The 24,128-nt window shown below is 38.2% G+C and overlaps 1 protein-coding gene across 2 annotated transcripts in view; it reads left to right on the forward strand.

Moving 5' to 3' along the window:
* LOC127791854 (serine/threonine-protein phosphatase 5) overlaps positions 1 to 24,128 on the forward strand; it is a 75,823-nt gene that overhangs the window by 32,171 nt on the left and 19,524 nt on the right. The window contains exons 6-10 of one of the 2 annotated variants that reach the window (XM_052321991.1): positions 6,334 to 6,537; positions 12,310 to 12,418; positions 12,508 to 12,625; positions 20,468 to 20,615; positions 21,165 to 21,413. In XM_052321991.1, coding sequence (XP_052177951.1) covers positions 6,334 to 6,537; positions 12,310 to 12,418; positions 12,508 to 12,625; positions 20,468 to 20,615; positions 21,165 to 21,413 — 828 coding nt within the window. The remainder of the gene's footprint in view (positions 1 to 6,333; positions 6,538 to 12,309; positions 12,419 to 12,507; positions 12,626 to 20,467; positions 20,616 to 21,164; positions 21,414 to 24,128) is intronic. The other variant, XM_052321992.1, reaches the window with a different exon arrangement.

Here is a 24,128-nt window from a genome sequence, read left to right on the forward strand (position 1 = left end):
AGAAAAATTACAATAAGACCCTCAGGTCGTGACACTCCCCACCCTTCAAAGCCAATTCTTGTCCTCAAGAATTTTAAAGTAGGCTTGTAGCTTTGGGGAATTACTTTAGCAGCTTCGGTAGGTACTCCCAAGTGGTGTGGTCGAGCAGTAGCTATGACCATTAGACTAGTACTTTGGTCAGCGACATTGCACCTTGATAGATCACCCTCCTATCTAGGATAGCTCTTGGCTCCAGGGTTTCTTCTAGCTCATCTGATAGGCCCAGACGTTCGCAACGTGTTCCTGTTAGAAATCCAAGGTACATGTAATGTGCTGCCAAAGACTTAGTCCAGGTTGTTGGCCCACGTTCACATCATTGTATATATTAGCTATTTATTTTCCATATGTAAACAATAAGTAGTTGTTTCCTTATTTGTAGCAATCGTAATCTTAAGTTTAGGAGAAGCAGTTAAACTTTATGTATTTAAATTCTATCAGATTCAATAAGAAGGGCAGCAAATATTTTCATCCAAATTTTGTGGTTTATTCTCACCCTAAGAGAATTCTATCTACTTACAATTGTAATCAAGCTTTGATTGGGGCTTATTATTGGTATCAGAGCCGTGACTACAATGACATCCAACAAAGAAAGAATTGAAAATTTAGAGATTGGGCTACGGGGACTCCAAGATGGAATGAGTAGAATGGAAAGTGGCGTAGCTGAAAGATTGCGCCATATAGAAGAAACCATTAACAAGCTGTCTGCGGTGTTGCTTACCAATAAAACAGGGTCCAGTAGTACCGATGACCGCAACGGCCAATCTAGTAGTAACAAGGAAGAGAATAGAGAAGGTATGGAAGGAGGCAGATCGATGATCTCCTCTAAGATAGCTAAGCTTGAGTTTCCAAGGTATTTGGGTGATGACCCAACAGAATGGTTCAATTGTGTTAACCAATTTTTCGAATATCAAGGCACCACAGAAGCACAAAAAGTATCATTGGCTTCATTCCACCTTGAAGGAGAAGTTAATCAATGGTGGCAATGGCTACGCCGAACTTACAACGAAGAAGAGAAAGTGGTGACATGGGCTGATTTTGAGGAAGAGTTGTGGGCACAATTTGGACCTACCGAGTGCGAAGACTTTGATGACGCATTATTGTGAATAAAACAGGTTGGCTCACTACGGGACTACCAAAAGGAATTTGAAAAACTGGGAAACCGTATGCAACGATGGACACAGAAGGCATTGATGGGGACTTTCATGGGAGGGCTCAAACTAGAAATATCTGATAGCATACAAATGTTTAAGCTAGAGTCTCTAAAGGAGGTAATCAACCTTGCTCGCATGTGAGATGAGCAGGTAACTCGTCAACTAAAGATCACACGGCCACCACCATTCAATCGAGCATTGTTAGAGCTACCAGCTCCAACAAAAACAAAACCAGCATCTCCAATGAACCGCCTGTCTTCGGAGGAAATGAAAAAAAGGCGAGCTCAAGGCCTTTGTTTTAACTGTGATGAAAAGTTTACTATAGGACATAAATGTAGTCCACACATTCTATTGCTAGAAGGGGACACCTTGAAGGAAGAGGCAGACTGGGGTGAAATAGAGGAAGCACCAACTGGGTTTCAACTTGAACCTGAAATTTCTTTACATGCCTTAATAGGGTGGCAACCTCTAAAACCATGAGAGTGTCGGCGAGAATTGGACAATACGAAGTCATGGTGCTTATTGATAGTGGCTCTACCCACAACTTCATCAATGAGAAGATAGCCAGCTTGTTACAACTGCCAATTATCCCCATCGAGCCTTTCAATGTGAGAGTAGCCAACGAAAGTCCATTAAAATGCCAAGGGAGATTTGAGCATGTGCAAATCCTACTTCAGGGTATTTCTTTTTCCCTTACACTCTACTCTTTACCATTAACTGGGTTGGACTTGGTACTAGGCGTGCAATGGCTAGAACAACTTGGGACTGTGGTGTGTAATTGAAAGGAGATGACTATGGAGTTCCAATGGCAGAATCAATCTCAAAAGGCTATAAGGGACCAATAAACAACCCATTCAAGTTGCATCCTTGAAAGCAGTTTTGAAGGAACTCAGGCAAGTGAGTTCCATGTTTGCCGTTTGTGTACAACCTTTGGGAAAAATCGCAACAGCAGCTGGCCATCCAGATATGCAGCGGCTATTGGAATCGTTTGATGATATTTTCCAAGAGCCAAAACAATTACCTCCAACAAGGGAAGTAGATCACTGCATTCTTCTCAAAGAAGGAACCGAGCCCATCAATGTAAGACCCTACAAGTATGCCTATTTTCAAAAAGCTGAAATTGAAAAACAAGTTCATGACATGCTAAAATTGGGGATTTAAGATCAAGCACCAGCCCCTTTTCATCTCCTGTTTTATTGGTTAAAAAGAAAGATGGCACATGGCGCTTTTATACCGATTATAGAGCCCTTAATGCTATGACCATCAAAGACTGATTTCCCATCCCTACGGTTGAAGATATGTTAGATGAACTTCATGGTGCAACTAACTTTACAAAACTTGACCTAAAAGCTGGTTACCATTAGATATGAATGCATCCAAGAGATGTTCCTAAAACTGCATTTCGTATTCATAATGGCCATTATGAATATTTAGTCATGCCTTTCGGTCTTTGTAATGCCCCATCTACATTTTAAGCCATTATGAATTCCATTTTTCGCCCCAACCTTCGCAAATTTGTATTAGTTTTTTTCTATGACATTTTGATATATTGCCCCAATTGGACCATGCATCTTGAACATGTTAAAACAACTTTTGAAATATTGAGGCATCACCAATTCTTCATTAAAATCAGTAAATGTGCATTTGGGCAACAGGAGTTAGAATACTTGGGCCATATTATTACTTCTCGGGGAGTAAAAGTTGATCAAGGAAAAATCAAGGCAATGCTAAATTGGCCTAGACCTACTAATGTTTCAGAATTGCGTGGATTTTTAGGTCTCAGGTTACTACAGAAAATTGTTTGCAATTATGGCCTCTTGGCTCGACCACTCACCAATTTGTTGAAGAAAGGCCAATTTGGATGGCCCGAAGAAGTTGAACATGCTTTCAAAGCTCTTAAACAGGCGATGAGTTCCACCCCAAGGGGAGACTACTGTTAGTAATGGTGACTAGGGTGATCTTCCTACTTTAGATTTGTCTCCTTCGATATAGCCAGAGACAAACGCAATTTCTCAACATGAACTTGGCTCACCTATTCTTGCATCTCCTAGCTCAGGCGAGCAAGACATGCCAAAACAAGGAGCACATCCATTGCCATTGCTGCCATCCCCTATCAAGTTTAAAGGCTCTCCCTATGTCCTCAAGAGAAGGTCTTAGCCCATTTCGAACCCTCAACATGGGCTAACATTTGTTTCTAGTCCAGGTATTGAATTATCTCACTCGTAAATTTCTTATAATCCTGTTCCTAATGATTTGGACTTACCTATTACTATTTGATAAGGGATTAAAAGTTGTACATAACATCCCTTGGCCAACTATATTTCTTACCACCGACTCTCATCAAGGAACGTAAGCTTCTTGTCCTCTTTTGATTCCATTGTCATTCTTAAAATAGTTTGTGAGGCATTAAAGGATCAAAATTGGACCCAAGTAATGCAAGAAGAGATGAGAGCTTTGGAAAAGAATCAAACTTGGGAGATGGTGCCTAAACCAAAGGAAGTTCGACCTATGGGCTGTAGGTGGGTGTTTAATCTAAAATACAATGCAAATGGCATATTGGAAAGATATAAGGCCTAGTTGGTTGCTAAAGGGTACAGCCTGACTTATGAAATTGACTACTTGGGGACCTTTGCACCAGTGGCTAAGATGACAATTGTTCAGGTACTTTTTTATCTCTAGCTTCATGTTGTGGTTGATAGCAACTTGATATCAAGAATGCTTTCCTACATGGAGATTTAGAGGAAGAGGTTTTTATGGAGTTACCACCAGGATTTGATAAAGAAGCCTCGAACATAATATGCAAACTTAAAAAGGCATTCTATGGGCTTAAATAGTCGCCAAGAGCTTGGTTCGACAGATTTTCTAAGACTATGAGATAGATAGGATATTAACAAAGTAGGGGAGATCATACTCTCTTTATCAAATATTCAATGAAGGAGAAGTTGACAACCTTGCTTGTGTATGTAGATGATATAATTGTTACTAGAAATGATGTTGAGGAGCAACAACAACTAAAGGAAATCCTAGCCAGAACATTTGAGATCTTGGTAAACTCAAATACTTTTTGGGAATAAAGGCAGCCTACTCCAAGGAAGGAATCTTTCTGTCCCAAAGAAAGTATATATTGGATTTGCTAAAGGAGACTAGAATGCTAGAAGGAAAAGGAGCTAACAACCTAGCACACCGGTAGAACCAAACCTTAAACTTAGTGAAAACCCTAACTGTTAGCCGATAGATGAGGAAAGGTACCAAAGGTTGGTGGGTCGTCTAATTTATCTATCTCATACCAGACTTGACATTGTATTTGCTATCAACTTGGTTAGTCAGTTTATGCACAGTCCAACAAAAGAACATATGTGGGTAGTTAGAAAAATTTTGTGTTTTCTAAAAAACACACCTAGGAAAGGGATTTTGTTCAGATTAGGGGGTGACTTGACTATTACAGGGTACACGGATGCTGATTATGTAGGTTTCTTGATTGATAGGCGGTCTACAACTGGCTATTGTGTGTTTTTAGGAGGGAATTTGGTATATTGGAGAAGCAAAAACCAAGTACAGTTGTTAGGTCAAGTGTTGAGGCTGAATTTAGGGCTATGTCTCTTGGTGTGTGTGAGTTGCTATGGCTGAGGATTGTTTTGGACGATCTAATGGTTGCTAGCAGTGGATCAATCAAGCTATTTTGTGACAAGTCAGCTATCACCATTGCACACAATCCGATGCAACATGATAGAACCAAACATGTTGAAATAGACCGATATTTTATAAAGGAGAATTTAGAAGCTAGATTGATTTGTATACCTTATGTTCCCTTGGGAAAATAGTTGGCTGATATATTGACGAAGGGGCTGCTTACTAAAAGGTTTGAGGAATTGGTGTGCAAGTTGGGAATTTCATATATTCATTCACCATTTTGAGGGGGAGTGTTGATTCCCGGGTAGAAGATAAGGAAGATTGGTTATAATCTCAAAAAGATTTGTTTGTCAAATCATCCTTAGTTTAAAAGTTCATCTTCTCATTGGCTTCCTGGAAACTGCTAAAATTATCCTCTAATCATATTTAGGATACTTTCCTATCCTTGTATAGTCAACCTTTCCTATATTTGTACAGCCATATCTTTCCTAGATTTTCAGCAAGTGTAATATTTCCTCTGATGTAATCTTAGACCCTATAAATAGGTCTGTATCTCTTTTGTAATGAAGTGAAGAACAGTTTATTTTTCAACACTATATAAGATTAAGACAGGATCAATAAGAACACCAAAGTGTCAAGACCCTAGGATGTCCTAAGGTTTGAATTGGAATTTAGAAGATGAACAGAATTAGAGGGAGAGAGAGAACAGATTAAGGGAAAAAAGAGAGAGAGAGAGAGAGAGAGAGAGAGAGAGAGAGGATTGAAAGAAAAGGACTTGTCATTATTCTCTAATGCCCTTCCTCATACTGCTGTAGGTCTCTTATAGAGCTTCTAACAATCAGCATTCTTAACAATATAACAACTAACTAACATAATAGCCAAAACAGTAAACTAATTCCCTAACCACTTAACCCCCATCTAGTTAGCAACTAACAACACATACAAGTATTTATTAACGACCATTTATTGATTCACCCCTAGGGTCGTGACACAAAGGTATTCAATTGAAGGTTTTGTAAGGGCTACCCAAAGACATGCAAGAAACCTGGAACTTATATATGTTTTTGGTCAAAGTATTCTTTGATGCTCCAGAACCTATATCGCGAAGAAAGGCTGCATCGCTATCCTGTTTTAGTAAGCTGCAATTGCTCCAAATCAACATTGTGCAACTTCTGGTTTAGGGATTTACTTTGAATTTCCTAGAGCAGAGCATTGTGGTAGCTCTGTCTGCAGTAGCAGGATCTGTGTTGCTTCAATTTCTAGGCTAGTTCCCTTTGTGATCTAGCTAGGTGGTTGTGGTATTTGGTCCTGACCTACTCTAATAACTCTCAATTTTGGAGGTTACGTATAACCTGTATTATAAATGCTATAATAAACTATGGCAATTTGTACCCATCTTATATCTTTTTTTAAAAGATAATACTCGAAAATAAACTATATCAATATATACCCATATTATTTATGTTTATTGCATATTAATAATATATTTTTTTCCTTATTTTTATTATTCTAGGGACTGGCCCAGCTACATCATATTTTACCCCCCGAGTGGCTTCTGTAGCACTGGCAGTAGTAGTAGTGGCTGTACTGCTAATGGTTGTGGGGCCAAAAGCAGCTGCAGTGGCGGCAGGAGTGACGACAGTATTGGTGGGCATTGGGACATGGTGGGCAGACTTCAGTGGTGGTGTCCTTAGCAAGACTTCAAAACTTAACCTAGGTTTGAACTTTTTAAGAGTGAATGGAGCAATATCAAACAATTAGAAGTCCTTAATAATTCCCAAAACTTATAGATCCAGATTTTGGAAATTAAAGTATACATTATAAATTAGTGAACCACTCTTCAAAAATAAATTATAAATCTTCAGGAATGCTTTGTTTCTATTCTAATATTCCTTTGTCAAACTAGTTGCACCTTATATACTAAAGGGTCATGCTCAGAAATGATTTAACGAAAATTTTTCTTGGTAATTGTTGCAAAGTGCATGAGAGGCAAACTAGACTCTCGTGTTCAGCTGTCATTTGGGTGTACTGCACCTGATCCCCGTGTGGATTCTTGCCTGTGTTGTATATTTTGTAAAGTTCAATTGTTGAATATTGATTTTTGAAATTTAGTTTTGTTTCTTTACTAATGAAAAGTCATGTGTTAAGTTGGGGCCACTCTTTCTAGCTGATTTGACCTTGATTGGGTCCTGAAAAAGTAATCTAGAACTGCTCATAGCTTCATCAGGAGGTGAACAACAAAACTAAAGTTGGTAGAAAATCATGGTTCCAGATGTCAGATATTTGATGTCATTGGCAAAGAATTTAAAAATGTTATCATGAGTAAAATAAAATGCATGATTCTTATGTCATTCTTGAGACCAAATTTTGTCTCGGGAGAATGTTTTCCTCTGGAAGCAAGATATTACCGTATCTATCAAAGCCTGGAGCATGTAAGAGCCTTTTTGTGTGTGTGCGTGTGTGTTTGTTTTGTTGGGCCGGTGGGCGGCGGCGGCGGCGGCATGGTTGGAATGCAAGTTTGCATCCATCAAATGATTGTCTGAGTTAATAGTATATATCCTTATGTTTCTAATGGTCTTGTTTGAGGGGACTACAAGACAATTATGTTTAACCGTTGAGGTAATGACATTAATATTATATAAAATTATTATAGTGATATTAAGTAGATGTAACTTTTTCTTTGGTTATAATTTTTTTTTTTAATCTATGGCCATATTTTGTGTAAAACCATAAACTGTATTTGTCTGATGAAATTTAGGATTCTTTCAATTGGACTTAAGCCAGCTGGCCATGCTTAAGAACTGAACCATTGGTGGCTTTACTGGTTTTCAATTCTAACGTGTATCTTTGTACATTTCCAAAAACTGAGAATGAGAAAAATTGTTATCCTTGTAATGACCCTTGAACTGTAGGACTAGAATTAGAAGATTATATTAGTTTAAGGTACAATGAACAAATCAGAAGTGTAGAATTATTCATCTAAATGATGCTTCATAAACTTGATTACCTTTTATTATCTTCTTTGTTTATATTTTATTAATTTATGCTTACCCATTAGAGAAGAAGTATGTTTGATAGATTGAAGAGAGATTAAAAAAAAAGACATTTTCATGGTTGATGTGACATTGACTTGGATATTGGCATTTCCAGTTGCCATGATTTTAGTTCAGAGGTTTAACAAACCAAACCAAACCAAACCAAACCAAAAGAAAAAAAAATTAAGGTTGCTAAAATGTTCACTTAGTATCATATGTGCTTTAGTTGATTAAGCATGAGCAGGAACTCTCTCCCAAGCCGACCCGTAAGCTGTTTTGGTGGATTTTGGAGACCGCGCATGGAGCTTGTTTCGTTTTCTAAAATAACTATTGCTCATGTTGTCATGAAATAGAATTAGTGGATACAAATCCCAAGGAATGCAGTGGGGCTCACCTAGGATTGCAAGCATATAATAATTGTGAACTCAATAATAACACAAAATGAATGTTAGGAAGTCTACCAAAATAAGTCCCTATTGAAGGTAGACATGAATAGGGTGAGTAATTTCAAAAGATGCATAAAAAAATTAAATCAAATAAGTACACAAGGGACTATAGTCAAAGTCCAATATATCAAAGCCTACATCATGGGCATAGTACAATCCAACTTCTCGTATCCCACATTAAGATGTACTCATCATAACAAAATAAAAACAAAATTCAATTGAGGGGGTGGACCATCTTCTAATTGTGCAAAGAATGATACAAAAGCTACCAAAATAACGTGCCAAGGCATACCCAAATGTGAGAAGTCCAAATCTGTAAGGGAAGTCCAACGCACAGCAACCAAGGGGGCAAAATAATGGCAAACAACTAGGATTGAGTCATAAAGACATAGTGAATAGTGGTAGGCTTTGTTATGATGGAAAGTGACATGCAAAGAAACAAAGTATTTTAATGCATAGAGTCCCATATACATGTTTGAAAATAAGGTCTAATGAAACATAGACTGATGCAAAATACTCTATACCAATAAAGTGTAGAAACTGTTACAACCCTTGAGTAGAACTCACTATCAAAAGCTAACTGTCAAGGGGAGGGTGCCCAAGAGGTTATAAACCCCACACCAAGAGCCTAAACATTCGATATGGGACAAGTCCCATACCTTGCAGTGGACCATAACATACCACCACGCTTTGTAGTCCAACGCCCACAACAGCAGATTGTGCACTAGGCACAGCTAGTCCCGGACGAACACTATAATGCCGACATCACCTCCGTCGTCACGCAATTGCAATTGGGAGGCATGGGGCTAACTCTTATACCCCTGTCACAACCCTTGGGTAGAACTCATTCTCAAAAACTAACTGTCAAGGGGAGGGTGCCCAAGAAGTTATAAACCCCACACTAAAAACCTAAACTTTCGGTGTGGGACAAATCCCATACCTTGCAGTGAACCATAACATAAACCTATAAGAGAGTGTTTTGTCAAAATATTAGCTCAATGATTGGTTGTAGCCCATGTAATCATTGTCTTTCAACTAGCTCTAAACACAAATAAGCTAGGTGTGATCATGAACACATGGGGTTAGCACTCCCCTTACTATAACTAGGGTGAGACATGACTAGGTTGAATCTTAAAAACCAAAAAGAACCATGTGGAGATTAAGACCGACACAAAATAGAAGGGAACCAAGGTAAACAACCAACATCAACTCAAATGACAATAGAAACCATGGAAAAAGCACAAAAGACATAGTACCAACCCAAGAACATTGCAAAATCCAATTCAAGCATACTAAAAAGGTGAAATGAGGAAAATACACTAACAAGAGGAGTGTATAACACTTACTGGACAACAATGTCGGTTAAACCTATTGCCAATAATATGGGCTATTCCTATCAATATAGTCAAGTAAACAAGAGAAAAATGAAGTAAAGAGGGTGATTGAAGATTAGGGTTCCAGCATATATATTCCCCCCTCCTTTTTTTTTTTTTTTTGTGTTGGGGGCCCCGCGCGGGGGGGGGGGGGGGATAGGGTTCTCTAATAATTTGCACAAAACCACCAGATAGGCAAGTGGGCCAAATCTCATGAGCCATCCTCTGTTTAATGTATTATATATTTAATTAACTTATTTTGTTTATATACATTTTTCTTACATTCCTGACCAAAAATTGTCCAAGCTTGAACATCTGGGAAGTTAGAAGCTCAAGTAACACATTGTCTATGCCTATATCATATATTATGTCTCTAGAACTATATTACGTTTTGTTTCTCCCAATGTTAGAGGCCAATGAAGCACGAACACGAGGACGTGACATTTTACAAAAAAAAAAAATAAGACATGACACATTCGAAATACATTAATTAGTAAAATTAGTTTTTATATTTTTAAAGCATAAGAAAGTGTCAAAATTATATTCCAAACACACAAATATGCATTTAAAATTCATAAAGCTAAAATTCCAAATGAATAACTCTAATTTAATTAGCAATCAACTCAGTCCAACATAGTTGTCAGGGTACGCCCAGGGCTCCCCTAGGCGTGTGGCTAGGCTCAAGGCCTAGTTGAGGGTGCTTTGCTCTATGAGGCATGTACCTCACCCTAAGGTGGAAGGCACATGGCATATGCTCGTATTTAATTTTCTTTTTGTTTATTGATGGACTTGTTAATATCAACCCAAAAAAAAATTATAAGAAATTTGAGAAAACAATAAAACACCCCATATTTAGTTAAATAGTGTTGGTTATTTTATATATGATTTTATATGTTTGCATTTACTTCTTTATAGGCATATATTGAAAATAATGATGTATAAGTATTTTTATACAATTTTTTTTTAAATGTTTGCTTTGCATCCAAAAGGTTCGAGCCTGCACCTTTTGCTTGGGCTCCAAACACTCTTGCACCTCAATGCGCCTTGAGTCTTTAACAACTATGCAATCCAGTCATCTTCATGATTCATCCCTAACAATCTAGTCAATGTCGGAAGAGCTAGAGAAATAGAACCATGATGGGTATGTTGAAAACTAAAGTCATTCAATCAAGACATTGGAAAAAAAAAGCATGCAATTACCAAGTCGTTAAACTAAAGAGTAAGAAAGAAAACCCTTTTAGTCTTCAAAGTGTCCACGTAGGGGACATGCTTGTCCGACGTGGTGTGTTTGACATTCTCTTAAAATTTGTTAAAAGGATATCCTTTTAACAAATTTTAAGAGAATGTCAAACACACCATGTCGGAGTGTCCTATACATGTTGGAGTGTCCAACATGCCGGCGACATCGGCATGACAACCCCTAGGAAGTGTCCATGCTTTATAGGTAGAGACCATCAATGAAGCTTTGTTGCTGAATTTATAACAGCAGCCAGGTTAAGACATGTTGACGTGCATGATCATGAAGTGTACTACAGGTTGATGCTTGGATTCCTTCTTGTTCTTCTTCTTCTTCTTCTTCTGGTTGTTGCTAACTGAAAAGGTGATAAGGAGGGGTTGACCAGTTTAGATGGCTGGTTCAAGGTTTTTAGTTGTAGGAGTTGTATTGATATTTGTGAAATGCCCTTTTATGCTTCCTATCTATCTTTACTTTGGAATATTGTGTTTGTTGCTGTGTGTGTTGCCTACTCAACAATGACCAAACCAGTTGGGCTATTTGTCTCTGATCATCACCATTTTTTCCCATTCACTTACAATATTATATTTTGGCAGGTACCAAAGTTCAATTTTTATACTGCATTATAACTTCATGTTACTTGTACCAACGCCATCAGATGAGCCTTTCCTTTGACTGGCTTACGTATGTTCATGATGCCATCAGGAGATTTTTTTGCACTTCCCATGTTATCTAGTACTTACATTGGGGCAAGTATGATTAGCCATATTGCTTCTCCAAAACCTGGAAACTGGAAATGTAATATATATATATATATATATTATGGCTTTGTTTATAGTAGTTCTTGACAGATGATTCAAAGGAGTGTAGCCTTTTGTACCCCTTCGATTTCATCTGCTATCTTCTGATTTTATGGCTACTTTCTTTATTCTATCTACTGCTGGTACACCCGTTATACCTATGTTCACTCCTTGCTCTGGGTGCATGTGCCTACCGATGTTCATAGTATGGTGCGTTAGTGTGTCATGCTATATCTTTCTTATGTATTCATGTCCTAGGTTCAATGTTTGCACACATAACAACTTTGCCTACGTTTATTTTCAAGAAAAGTTGATCTGTTTCTTGGAGTTTAGCTGTTACAAGATTTGGAAGAAACATATTCGGATAAGTTTCTAATGTTGTATATGTATTCCCAGTTTTGGTGATTGTTACATCCCTTGATGCTCTTGTGAGTTAGCTTTGTGAACATGATAAGTAAATAATGAGAAACAAGGAGAAAGACTTCTTCTAGCTGCTCTTAGTTTATGATGAAGGAAATAAAAGGAGAAAATAAAGCATCGTAATATAAGCGAAATCTATGTTACAGTCTAAAAGTTATTATGCTTTTCTTTTCAACTGTAGAGGTGGAGCCACAGTATTCCGGTGCAAGAATAGAAGGTGATGTTGTAACTTTGGATTTTGTGAAGAAAATGATGGATGACTTCAAGAATCAGAAGTGCCTACACAAGAGGTATGTACAATAGGATCCAGTTGATGTTGTAGTTCTTAACATACTACTGTTTTCTGTGTTCTCTCTAAATCTTGGTATCTATGTCATAGATATGCCTTCCAGATTGTCCTTCAAACAAGAGATATGCTGCGGGTGTTGCCATCTCTTGTTGATATAAATATTCCAGAAGGCAAGAATTTCACCGTCTGCGGTGATGTCCATGGCCAGGTAATTGTATTGCTGGCAAACTTGATATATTTGAATCAGTGCAAGATAATTTTTCAATACAGCTCAAGTTTGTCAAGGTTTTGGAAAACATAAATGCCTTATGATGAGTTCTTCCCCACAGTTTCTTTGAGCACCCTTGTTCAGAAAGAAGGGAAAAGAATCAAGATCACGTTTATACCTCCACCTTTATCAAAAAGGTTCACAGAATCCAAGAGTTGGTTCAAGATTTGAGTAAACATTCCCCTATTCCATGTTTCCAACTCTAAGAAAATAAGAGAGAGACCATCCTTGCTCAGAGGGAAAATATACAAGAAATGCCTCCCTAGTTATTGAAAGTTATACAAAATCCAAAATTTGAGTAGAAATTCTTGAAATTCCAACCATGTATGTTTCTTTGTATCCTTTGATCTATATATACCAAAGTTCCTCTATACCCTTCAAATATGAGTCATTTGTTCAGTTCTACAAAAATAAATATGCTCTCTATCCAAAAAAGAAAAGAAAAAAAAAGATAGTGCCTAAATCTATAGCTCTCTTGTGAGTTGGCAATGGATCTGGACACATACAACACCTGTGTGTGTGTGTGTGGTAAAGTTGTTGACAATAGCAATTTTATGAGCTGTGTAACACACAAAGAATGGCATGCCCAAGAACCCTGTATGACTCCAAAGTTCTTTTTGAGGATGAGAGGAAGTGAGACATACAATTAAGGCCTCATAGAAACATTTACCTGAAAGTACCTTGATCTCTTGGACGAGATCCCTCCCCCATATTTGACATTTATAAACCTCACATAGAATGGGATGCTAGGCAGCCAACCAAGGCTACCTCTGTATGTATTTATACTGAAACAGAATACGCATAGTTTAATCCCTAGATTAGAGAGCTAAGTATACAAATATCCAAAGTTTACAATTATACCCTTATATCATACACACAAATATATAAATATCTTTTATATATGTTATGTGTTGCACTAGCTTATTACAAAGATATCTCATCCTAGCTCTCTCAAAGTTTTTATTTTGATATGTATGAAAATGCATTAATAGAATAAAAAGACTACTTAAAGGGAGTGAAATGAGGGATCTTCCATGCAAAAACTACACTAAGGCAGGAACAAGATAATGATTTTAATGAGCCCCCCCCCCAAAAAAAAAATATATGAAACTTAACACTTTAAGAAACAATGAAAGTTGTTCTAACTTCATATAAGTGGTCTTTATTACTTTTGTAAAAGCTTCTCTCCAATGAAGACTAACAACCTCAATATGTTCAGTAACAACCTAGATTTTTGACAACCACCATAAGCCTTAATCCCGCTAGGTGGAACCAACTACATGAATTTTAGACCTCCATCCATGGTCCTATCTTCTATAAGGCCATTGTATTCTATGCCATACTTAAAAGAGTTTTTGACAAAGTTTACTGTGCTCTTCTTCTTCTTTTTTCTACAAACTTCTTTCTTTGTCCACTCATCTTTCAGGTGCATGTACTATTCTTCTTCTCACATGTACAAACTATCTTAATTGTATCTCCCTCATCTTTAATAGGTGCCACTAAGTTTATCATGCATGATCTCATTTCTTATTTTGTTTTTATTTATATGGCCATGCATCTATCAAAGCATTCTCATCTCAGCTATGCTCATATTTTGTTGTATTGATACTTAATTGCCCAACATTTTGAACTATACAACAAAGATGGTCTTGTAGCCATCTGATATCTTAATTTTCCTCATTTTATTTTGGACAAAATCTTAAGAGTTTCTCCCATACACCATGATATAGTTATGTATTATCAGCTGTTTGGAGATTGTAAAATAACCATATGGCTTTCTAAAGCTATTATGTGTGCAAGAAGAGCATGATTAGGACAGTTAATTGCTCCTTTATTATTCCATAGCCATAAAAATTTAAGATGCGCTCCTTAAAGTGGAGTAGGTTATTGTCAGTGATTTTGTTTTTTATATCTTTAATTACAACCCACCCCTCCCCCCCCCCCCCCCCCCCCCAAAAAAAAAAGAAGAAGAAACAAAGGAAAATGTTTTGCCAGATTCAGTTGCTGATATAGTTGGTTTTTGGAGGTGGGGGCAGGTCTAAGAAAATCCTCCAAGTTGCATTATGTGGCGCTCCTGGTGGGAAAGTAACTGTGGGGTGTTTAAAAGTGTCCAGTATCCTATTCATGTTTGGATGGGAAATTTTATGGTTTCCCTATTTTTATGGGACATTTGTTTTAGTTGATGCTCTTTTACTTTGAACCTGGATAAGCTCTTCTCCCTCATGATATGTGGCTGACTTTTACTGTTCCTTTCATTTTTTAGCTTAAAGCATTCCGCTTCCTTCTAGGGTTATCTTCTTTCAAATATTATGTTTACTTACCAAAAAGAAGCTAAGAAAGAATGAGTTGCAACTTCATCTGATATCACTTGAACATATTGTTAGCAAGTATTTAATGCAAGGCAGCAGCAAGGAATGGAAGCTTCCTAATTCAGCCGATATCTAAGGATTATGATTGGCTGTTCTTTTAGTCAATCAATTAGTCTCTTATATCTTTCTATTCTTAGTTGATCTTGAGCCTAGGATAGGATCATCTAAAGTAGGAATGTAAATCTGTATATAGCCTTTTGTTTCTTTATTTATAGTTTCTAAAATAGGTTCTTGTATAGCAGTTAGAATCTTCCTAAAATTAGCAGGAAGATGATTGTTATTTATTGTACTCGTGTGCTTCTTGATTCAATAAGATTAAAAAGACTATTGATTTTTCAGTTGACATGGTATCAGAGCCAAGACAATAGCTTTCCGATCTGTGAAACTATTGTGGCCGTTTCCTCCTTGGTTCAACTTGATCCCTTCCTCCTTTCTTCAGTCCAGCTTGAATCATGTCTAATACTCAAACCCTTGAGACTACAGATTCCAGCAATACGAGAGTGGCTGAACCTTCAATGACCAGCAACAATGGCGGAAATACCAGTGGGGATCTGCCAAGCCTTCAAATAGGTTACCGTTTAAATGGTAAGAATTATTTGAAGTGGTCTCAATTGGTTCGGACCATTCTTAAGGGCAAAGGGAGGCTTAGTCACCTAGAAGGGACTGGCCCTAAGACCGATGACCCAAGGTTTGTTACATGGGACGAAGAAGACTCGTTAATAATGTCATGGTTATGGAATTCTATGGTCCCTGAAATCAGCGACACGGTGATGTTCCTATCGACGTCAAGGGAGATTTGGGAGGCTATCAAGTTGACATATTCCAAGATCAAAGATGCTGCCCAGATCTATGAGATCCGAACTAAAGTGGCAACAACAAAGCAAGGTACTAGATCAATCACAGAATATGCCAATCTTCTGCAAACTATGTGGTAGGAATTAGACCATTACCAGTGTCTAAAGATGACATGCAGCGAAGATGCTGCATTACACAAGAGATTTGTTGAAAAGGAAAGGATATATGATCTTCTAGCTGGGCTAAATACTGATTTTGATGCTGTGAGAATTCAGATTCTTGGAAAAGAAGATTTACCGTCCCTCAATGAAGTTATTTCTATAGTTCGGGTAGAAGAAGGAAGGAGAGATGTTATGTTAGAAACCAATCCAATAGAAACTTCAGCTCTATTGTCTCTAAAAGGTCAAGCCCAAAACAAAGGAAAGGATGAGAAGAAGCCCTTTGATAGAGATAACCTATGGTGCACCTATTGCAAAAAGCCTAGGCACACCATAGAGAAATGTTGGAAACTTCATGGGCGGCCTAATAAGGGAGGATCTTCAGGGAAGAATTCTGGCCAGGTGTATATGGCAGCCAGCAGTAACCCACAGCCTCAAAATCAAAAGGAACTCGAGCAAGAAAATGTCCCAGAGCTGAATCAAATGGAAATTGACAAGCTGAGAAAACTATTGGAATCCCTCGGAAAAGGTATAGAAACTGAGGGTGTAGCCTCTCTTGCTCTCACAGGTATCTCTACCATATCTTATAGCCTATATGCTTCAGAAAATAATTCCCCTACCTCATGGATCTTAGATTCTAGTGCCACTGATCACATGACACCAATTTCAACCCATTTCAGTTCTTATATTCCTTGTCCTAGTTCCAGAAAAATCACCTTAGCAGATGGTTCTTCAACCACTGTGGCAGGCCAAGGTGATGTGATTCTTAGTCGGCACCTCACCCTTAAAAATGTGTTGCACGTCCCCAAACTTTTTGCTAACCTAATATCTGTTCATAAACTTGTTTCAGACTCTAATTGAAATATCATATTTTGTGCAACCCATTGCGAGATGCAGGAGCAAGGCACGAGGAGGAGGATTGGACTTGCTAAAGAGAAAGCAGGCCTATTTCTTTTTGAGGAACCTAGAGAGCAAGGAGGACAAGGGAAAGATCAGATCATATCATGTTTAGCTCAGTCTAATAAAACCAATTGTGGTTACATCACTACAGATTAGGTCATCCATCTTTTTTCCTTCTCAAAAACATGTTTCCAGATTTATTCAAGGGTCTAAGTACTACTGTCTTTCATTGTTTTGTATGTGAAATGGCTAAGCATCGGAGATCCACGTTTACTTCCTCAAATAAAAGGTCTTGTTCACCTTTTTCCCTTATTCATAGTGACATCTGGGGTCCCTCATCTATGTCTAATATCTCTGGAGCAAAGTGGTTTGTAGTGTTTATTGATGATTATACTCGAACCTCATGGCTATATCTTTTAAAAACTAAGGCTGATGTAAGTAATGTGATTCCCACATTCTTCAACATGATTAAAAATCAGTTTGGAGTGAGCATTAAGAGGATTAGATCAGATAATGCTAGAGATTTTTTCAATCATTCCCTATCTGATTTTTTCAAAAACAGGGAGTCATACATGAATCATCTTGTCCCTACACTCCCCAACCAAATGGGGTGGCTGAAAGGAAAATTGGGCACATTCTAAATGTTACTCGGGCACTTCTTTTTCATCATAATGTTCCCAAACATTATTGGGGAGAAGCTGCTCTAACAGCCACATTCCTTATCAACCGCTTACCATCTCAGCTTCTGGGGTTTTGTAGTCCAATCCAATTGCTCACTAAGTCATTCCTTGATTGTCGTATGATCAGTCCAAGTCTGCAGCCTAGGGTGTTCGGGTGTAGTGCCTTTGTTCATATTCCTTCCGTTAGCAGGGGTAAGCTAGACCCAAGAGCTGTAAAATGTATATTTATTGGGTACTCAGCCACTCAAAAAGGTTACAAGTGTTATCACCCTCCTACAAAAAAATTCTTTGTGTCAGCCGATGTCACCTTTACAGAAGAAGAGTCCTATTTCCATCAATCCGATCATTCATCTCTTGACCCAAATAAGTCTATGGTTCCTACTCCTACTTGCCCGAATCAACCTTTGTTTCCTTTACCGACTGCTAAGCCAAAGAGCACCCAGAAAACAGGAGTGACAGAATCATTCCCGAAATCCCCTCGGCCATTACAGGTTTACTCAAGAAGAAAAGGTGCTGAAATTCCTATACCAGATCCAGCATCCTCCTCCACAGAGCCTACTCTTGCAGATGACCGAGCTACTAATTCTATCAACTCAACCTCAGGTAACATCCTCACGGAACCTCCAACTGTTGTTAACAATAGCCCTGAAAGTCCCAATCTTGTGACCCTTGAATCTGCCGATCTCCCTAATGATTTGGATTGGCCTATTGCTCTTCGCAAGGGAACTAGAGCCTGCACCAAACATCCATTACATTTGTTTCTTTCCTATTCAAAATTATCCTCTCCTCACAAAGCTTTTCTCACTACCCTGCATACCACCTTTGTTCCAAAGACGTTTTCTGAAGCAATAGGACATAAGCAGTGGAGAGAAGCCATGGAAGCAGAGATGGCAGCCCTACAAAAAAACCAGACCTGGAAAATTGTTGATCTACCTGAAGGAAAGCACCCTGTAGGCTGCCGGTGGATTTATACTGTCAAGTACAAAGCTGATGGCTCCCTAGACCGCTATAAGGCCAGATTAGTGGCCAAAGGGTATACTCAGGTATATGGTATTGATTATTTAGACACCTTTGCTCCTGTTGCGAAATTAAATACAGTTCGGGTCCTTCTATCCTTAGCAATTAACCTTGGCTGGAAATTACACCAATATGATGTCAAAAATGCCTTTTTACATGGGGACCTTGAAGAGGAAGTGTACATGGACATTCCTCCGGGATATGAGCTTCCTAATCAGGAAAAGAAGGTGTGTAAGTTGAATAAAGCCCTATATGGCTTGAAACAATCACCACGTGCATGGTTTGGTCGTTTTACAAAAGCAATGGTTGCTCAAGGGTTCAAGCAAAGCCAAGGAGATCATACTCTATTTGTGAAGCATTTGGTTTCAAGGGGAGTCACTATACTTATTGTTTATATTGATGATATTGTGGTTACAGGGAGTGATGAAACCGAAATGCAACGGCTGCGAGAATGCCTAATTCGAGAGTTTGAAATTAAAGACCTGGGGAGACTAAAGTATTTCTTGGGTATAGAAGTGGCTCATTCGAAAAAAGGTATCTTTATTTCTCAGTAAAAATATATCATCGACTTGTTAAATGAAACAGGGATGCTGGGATGCAAAGCTGTGGACACCCCAATTGATCCAAATCACAAGTTAGGAGAAGCTCTAGGAGAAAATGCAGTGGATATAGGGTCTTATCAAAGGATGGTTGGGAAACTCATCTACTTAGCTCACACTAGGCCGGACATCGCCTATGCGGTTGGAGTAGTCAATCAATTTATGCATAGTCCGAGAGAACCTCATTTGAAAGCAGTCTATAGGATACTTCAATATCTTAAAGGAGCGCCTGGCAAGGGAATTCTGTTTAAAAAGGGTGATGATTTGACTCTTGAAGCTTATACTGATGCAGACTATGCAGGTTCAATGGTGGATAGGAGATCAACTTCAGGTTATTGCACTTTCCTAGGAGGAAATATTGTGACATGGAGGAGTAAAAAACAGAATGTTGTAGCCCGATCTAGCGCTGAGGCAGAATTCCGGTCTATGGCTTTGGGTATTTGTGAGCTGTTATGGCTAAAAATTATTTTGGAGGACTTAAAAATTCAATGGCAAGGTCCTATGAAGCTCTATTGTGATAACAAATCTGCGATCAGTATAGCCCACAACCCAGTTCAACACGACAGAATCAAGCATATTGAAGTGGACAGACATTTTATCAAAGAAAAGTTGGACAATGGTTTGATTTGCACTCCTTATGTCTCCTCTGGTGATCAAGTAGCGGATGTTCTTACAAAGGGATTACCTCCAATGGTATTTCGAAGACTTTCTAGCAAGATTAGGATGGATGATATCCATTCCAATCTTAAGGGGGAGTGTTAGCGAGTATTTAATGCAAGGCAGCAGCAAGGAATGGAAGCTTCCTAATTCAGCCGATATCTAAGGATTATGATTGGCTGTTCTTTTAGTCAATCAATTAGTCTCTTATATCTTTCTATTCTTAGTTGATCTTGTGCCTAGGATAGGATCATCTAAAGTAGGAATGTAAATCTGTATATAGCCTTTTGTTTCTTTATTTATAGTTTCTAAAATAGGTTCTTGTATAGCAGTTAAAATCTCCCTAAAATTAGCAGGAAGATGATTGTTATTTATTGTACTCGTGTGCTTCTTGATTCAATAAGATTAAAAAGACTATTGATTTTTCAGTTGACACATATTGTTTGGCTTCACAATGATCTATTCCTTTGTGCTAATATTTCTATGTAAAAATCTTCTGTGATCATTGCCGCTCTTTTAAGAATATATATATCCTTTGCTCTCTGATTAGGCTGCTGATTATTCTCTCTGTCTCTCTCTCTCTCTGTGTGTTCTGTTGATGGTGCAGTTTTATGATCTATTAAATATTTTTGAACTCAATGGGCTTCCATCAGACGACAACCCATACCTGTTTAATGGAGACTTTGTGGATAGGGGATCCTTTTCTGTAGAGGTCATACTCACACTGTTTGCATTTAAATGCATGTCCCCTTCAGGTAAGGTTGCTCATATTGATGACCTTTTTTGTGTCCTTTTCATTAGTTTTCCCATTGAGTTCTTGAATTGATGAGTAAATTACACAAGATTAGGATTTTTTATGTAATATTATGCTTTCTTTCTTCTTTTCTTGGTTGATTATATGTTTTTGGCCTCTGAGCATGGCTAATTACTCCTCATTCACATGTTGATAGATGAATGATGATGTTCTGCTTAATTGTTTTTGATACCTCTACCAATTCTTTTTATTTCTTTCTTTCCTCTTATGCAAAAAAGCAAGAAGATGGCTACGCACAAAAAACATAACAGTGTTGCTTATATGGCCTTAAACCTGGATTAAGGAACTGGCTACAATTGCTTAAGAAAAAACATCTTTTTTGAGAAGTTATGTTTTCTGCAGCAAATTCCTTTACTTGTTCAGTGCCTTTCTTTTATATGTAATGCTATATTATTATTCCTGGTCTGACTTATCAAAAAGTAAACTCTGCTAGCCATGTGTGTTGAGATGTTTCTTTGTATCTTATTAACAATTTTCTCAAAACTTTCAGCTATATATCTCGCTCGAGGAAACCATGAGAGCAAGAGCATGAATAAAATATATGGTTTTGAGGGTGAGGTCAGGTCCAAGTTGAGTGAGACATTTGTGGAACTCTTTGCCGAAGTGTTTTGTTGTTTACCTTTGGCACATGTAATAAATGAGAAGGTTTTTGTAGTTCATGGTGGTCTTTTCAGTGTTGATGGGATTAAGCTCTCTGATATTAGAGCAATTGATCGATTTTGTGAGCCACCAGAGGAAGGTAAACTTCTCACTATTTTAATTCTTTATTTTCTGATGATGAAATTGTTCCTGGTTTTCAACCATATGGGATATTACCAGAGCAGTTATTCAACAAATTCTCATTAAACGCATGTGGATGTGATCTCCTTGGGGAAATCTTTAACAGCAGTTATATTCCATTTAATTCTGAAAAATAACAGAAGTGGATCTTCATGTTAAAGTGAAGCTTAGTTAATTGAAATGCACTCTTCCATAAAGAACAACTGAAGGAATTATTAAAGTACTGGAATACATTCTTTTCTTATGCATGGGTAAAGAATGAGACTAATGGATTCAGCACATATTTACTGATGATATTTTGCAGCATTTCCCAATCACATGTCTATCCTTGTTTGAAATTTGAGTCCTCTTTAGAATATAGAATTTGCTTCAAAGTTTTCAGCATAATAATATACACTGTACAAATATATAATAATGTTTCTATAATGATTACAACAAAATAATAAGAAATACTCAAAACTAGTTTTAAAATAAAAATAAAAAAGAGCCTGTAGGCTCCTGTTAAGCTCTTTGCCTTGGTGTGGCAGAACCTAGGAGCTCTGGACGTATAGCTTTGCCCTTGTAGAGTAGGCTTTGAATGCGCAGGCTTGGGGCTAGCATCAAGGAGGGGGTGCATTGAGGAGTCTAGATGAGTCCTTATTAATGATGCTAATGTTTATTTTTAAATAATAGTGTGGAGTTTTCTTCTTTTGTGGATGAGAAGATTAGCATAGATTGGTGTAGGTGTTTTAATATGGCCTTTATTGTTCGTAGAGAATTATGATGGTGAAAGAGCACTAGGTCTTGATGGTTTCATTACAGCTGTTGTCTAATTTTTTTCGATTTCTAGCATGGTTTCTACAAGGATGGTTACTTAAAGAAGTTTGAATGCCACTTTGATAAGGAGTTGTTATTTTAGACCCATTGGTGATGTTATTTGTGGTTCTCTAAATGATTCAGTGCTGGAGGGACTAACATGGGCAATTGCAAAATTCCAAGAAGGAATTATGTGGTTGTCGGAGAAAGAGAAGGGAGAGAGAGAGAGAGAGAGAATAACAGAAAGGAGAGAGAAAGGAAATCAGAATATTCTCATTGATTGCCTTGGGAGCGTGGCTCTCTTATATGTAGGCAGTTAAGGGGTCCTTCTAGAAGGTACCTCCTGTCGTAGCACAACCTGTATCGACTGATGTACATCCAATTTAGCGTCACAAATTAGGAAATGGACCAATCTACCCCTAGAATCGTGACAATACCCCTCCCTTTTAAAACATTTCTTGTTCGCAAGAAATTACAATAGCCTAGTTACTTGGGGGAATTGCCTAAGTAGCTCTAGTAGAAATTCCCATGTGGTGTGATTTGGATGGCGGTTGATCCATTGCACCAATACCTATGTCAAGGGCAGAGAGTTGTGATAAATGACCCTTTTGTCTAACACGGCTAAAGGTTATGTCACCTCCGAAAGGTCTATCTCAAGGGGAGGCAGGTCTAAGCTAATTGGATCATGGGGCCCTACTGATTTCTTGCGCAAAAATACGTGGAAGACAGGGTGTATTCCCACTCCTTCTGGAAGTTGCAGCCTATAAGCAACCTTCCCACCTTAGCTAGCACTTGGAAGGGCTCGAAATACTTAAGGCCTAGTTTAGAGGGGGGCTGCCAGCAAATAGCTGCTCCTTTCACTTCTCTTTCTATTTGTCATTTGTTTTATCCTATTCTGTGCCAATGTCAATTCCTTTCTTATAACCTTTAGGGCTTCTTGTCTCTACCTCAATTGTTGGTCTACTGCTAGCTCCACATTTGAGTAGTGCATCATTACTGGTATCAGTAGGGGCTTGTAGCGAAGGAGTGCCTCAAATGGGGATCTTTTGAGGGAACTATGGTAGTTGGAATTGTAGCACCATTGAGCAAGTGGTAGCCATTGATTCCAACTCTTAAGTTTTGAGAAGCTTATGCACCTTAGATAGGCCTCTATGCATTGGTTCACTTGTTCGGTTTACCCATCTATCTCAAGGTGGTAGGCCATGGACATGTGCAAACAACCCCTAAGTGTTTGAACTGTTCTTTCCAAAAAGTGTTGGTGTTCACCTTGTCCCTATGCGCTTTCACCATTGAGTCCAACAACAACCTAGCAACATCAGAGGCTATAAATGGGTGGGCTAGGCTTAGGAAATAGTTGAACTTAGTTAATCTATCCACTACTACCATAATAGTGCTCTTCCCTTCAGACTTTGGAAGTCCCTCCACAAAGTCCATGGAGATTTGTTGCCACGCCTACTTGGGTATCTCTAGGGGTTGAAGCAATCCAGGATATGGGACCTGTTCATGCTTGCATTTCTAACAAATAGGGCACCCTAACACGAAGGCTGCAACCGCCTTTTTCATCTCTAACCAATAAAATAGCTGTCACACCTTGTTGTAAGTGACATTCAAACTTGAGTGTCCCCCAATGGGTGAAGCATGCAAGGCTTGTAATATCCTTTTCCTGAGCTGAGTGTCTTCCCCAATCACTAGCCTCCCCTTGTATCTTAGTAGCCCTACCTTCAATGCATATCTCTTATGCTCTTGTGGCCTAGCTAGCAACTAAGTCGTAAGGTCCCTAGCCTAAGATATTTGCTCATAGCTCTCTGACACTTCCTTGATCCAATTTGGGACAACCACTGAAATTGCTTGGCACTCAACCATTTCCTCCCTTCTCAAC

This window comes from Diospyros lotus, chromosome 15, assembly GCF_014633365.1.
Source record: "Diospyros lotus cultivar Yz01 chromosome 15, ASM1463336v1, whole genome shotgun sequence".
In the NCBI taxonomy this organism is placed as follows: domain Eukaryota; kingdom Viridiplantae; phylum Streptophyta; class Magnoliopsida; order Ericales; family Ebenaceae; genus Diospyros; species Diospyros lotus.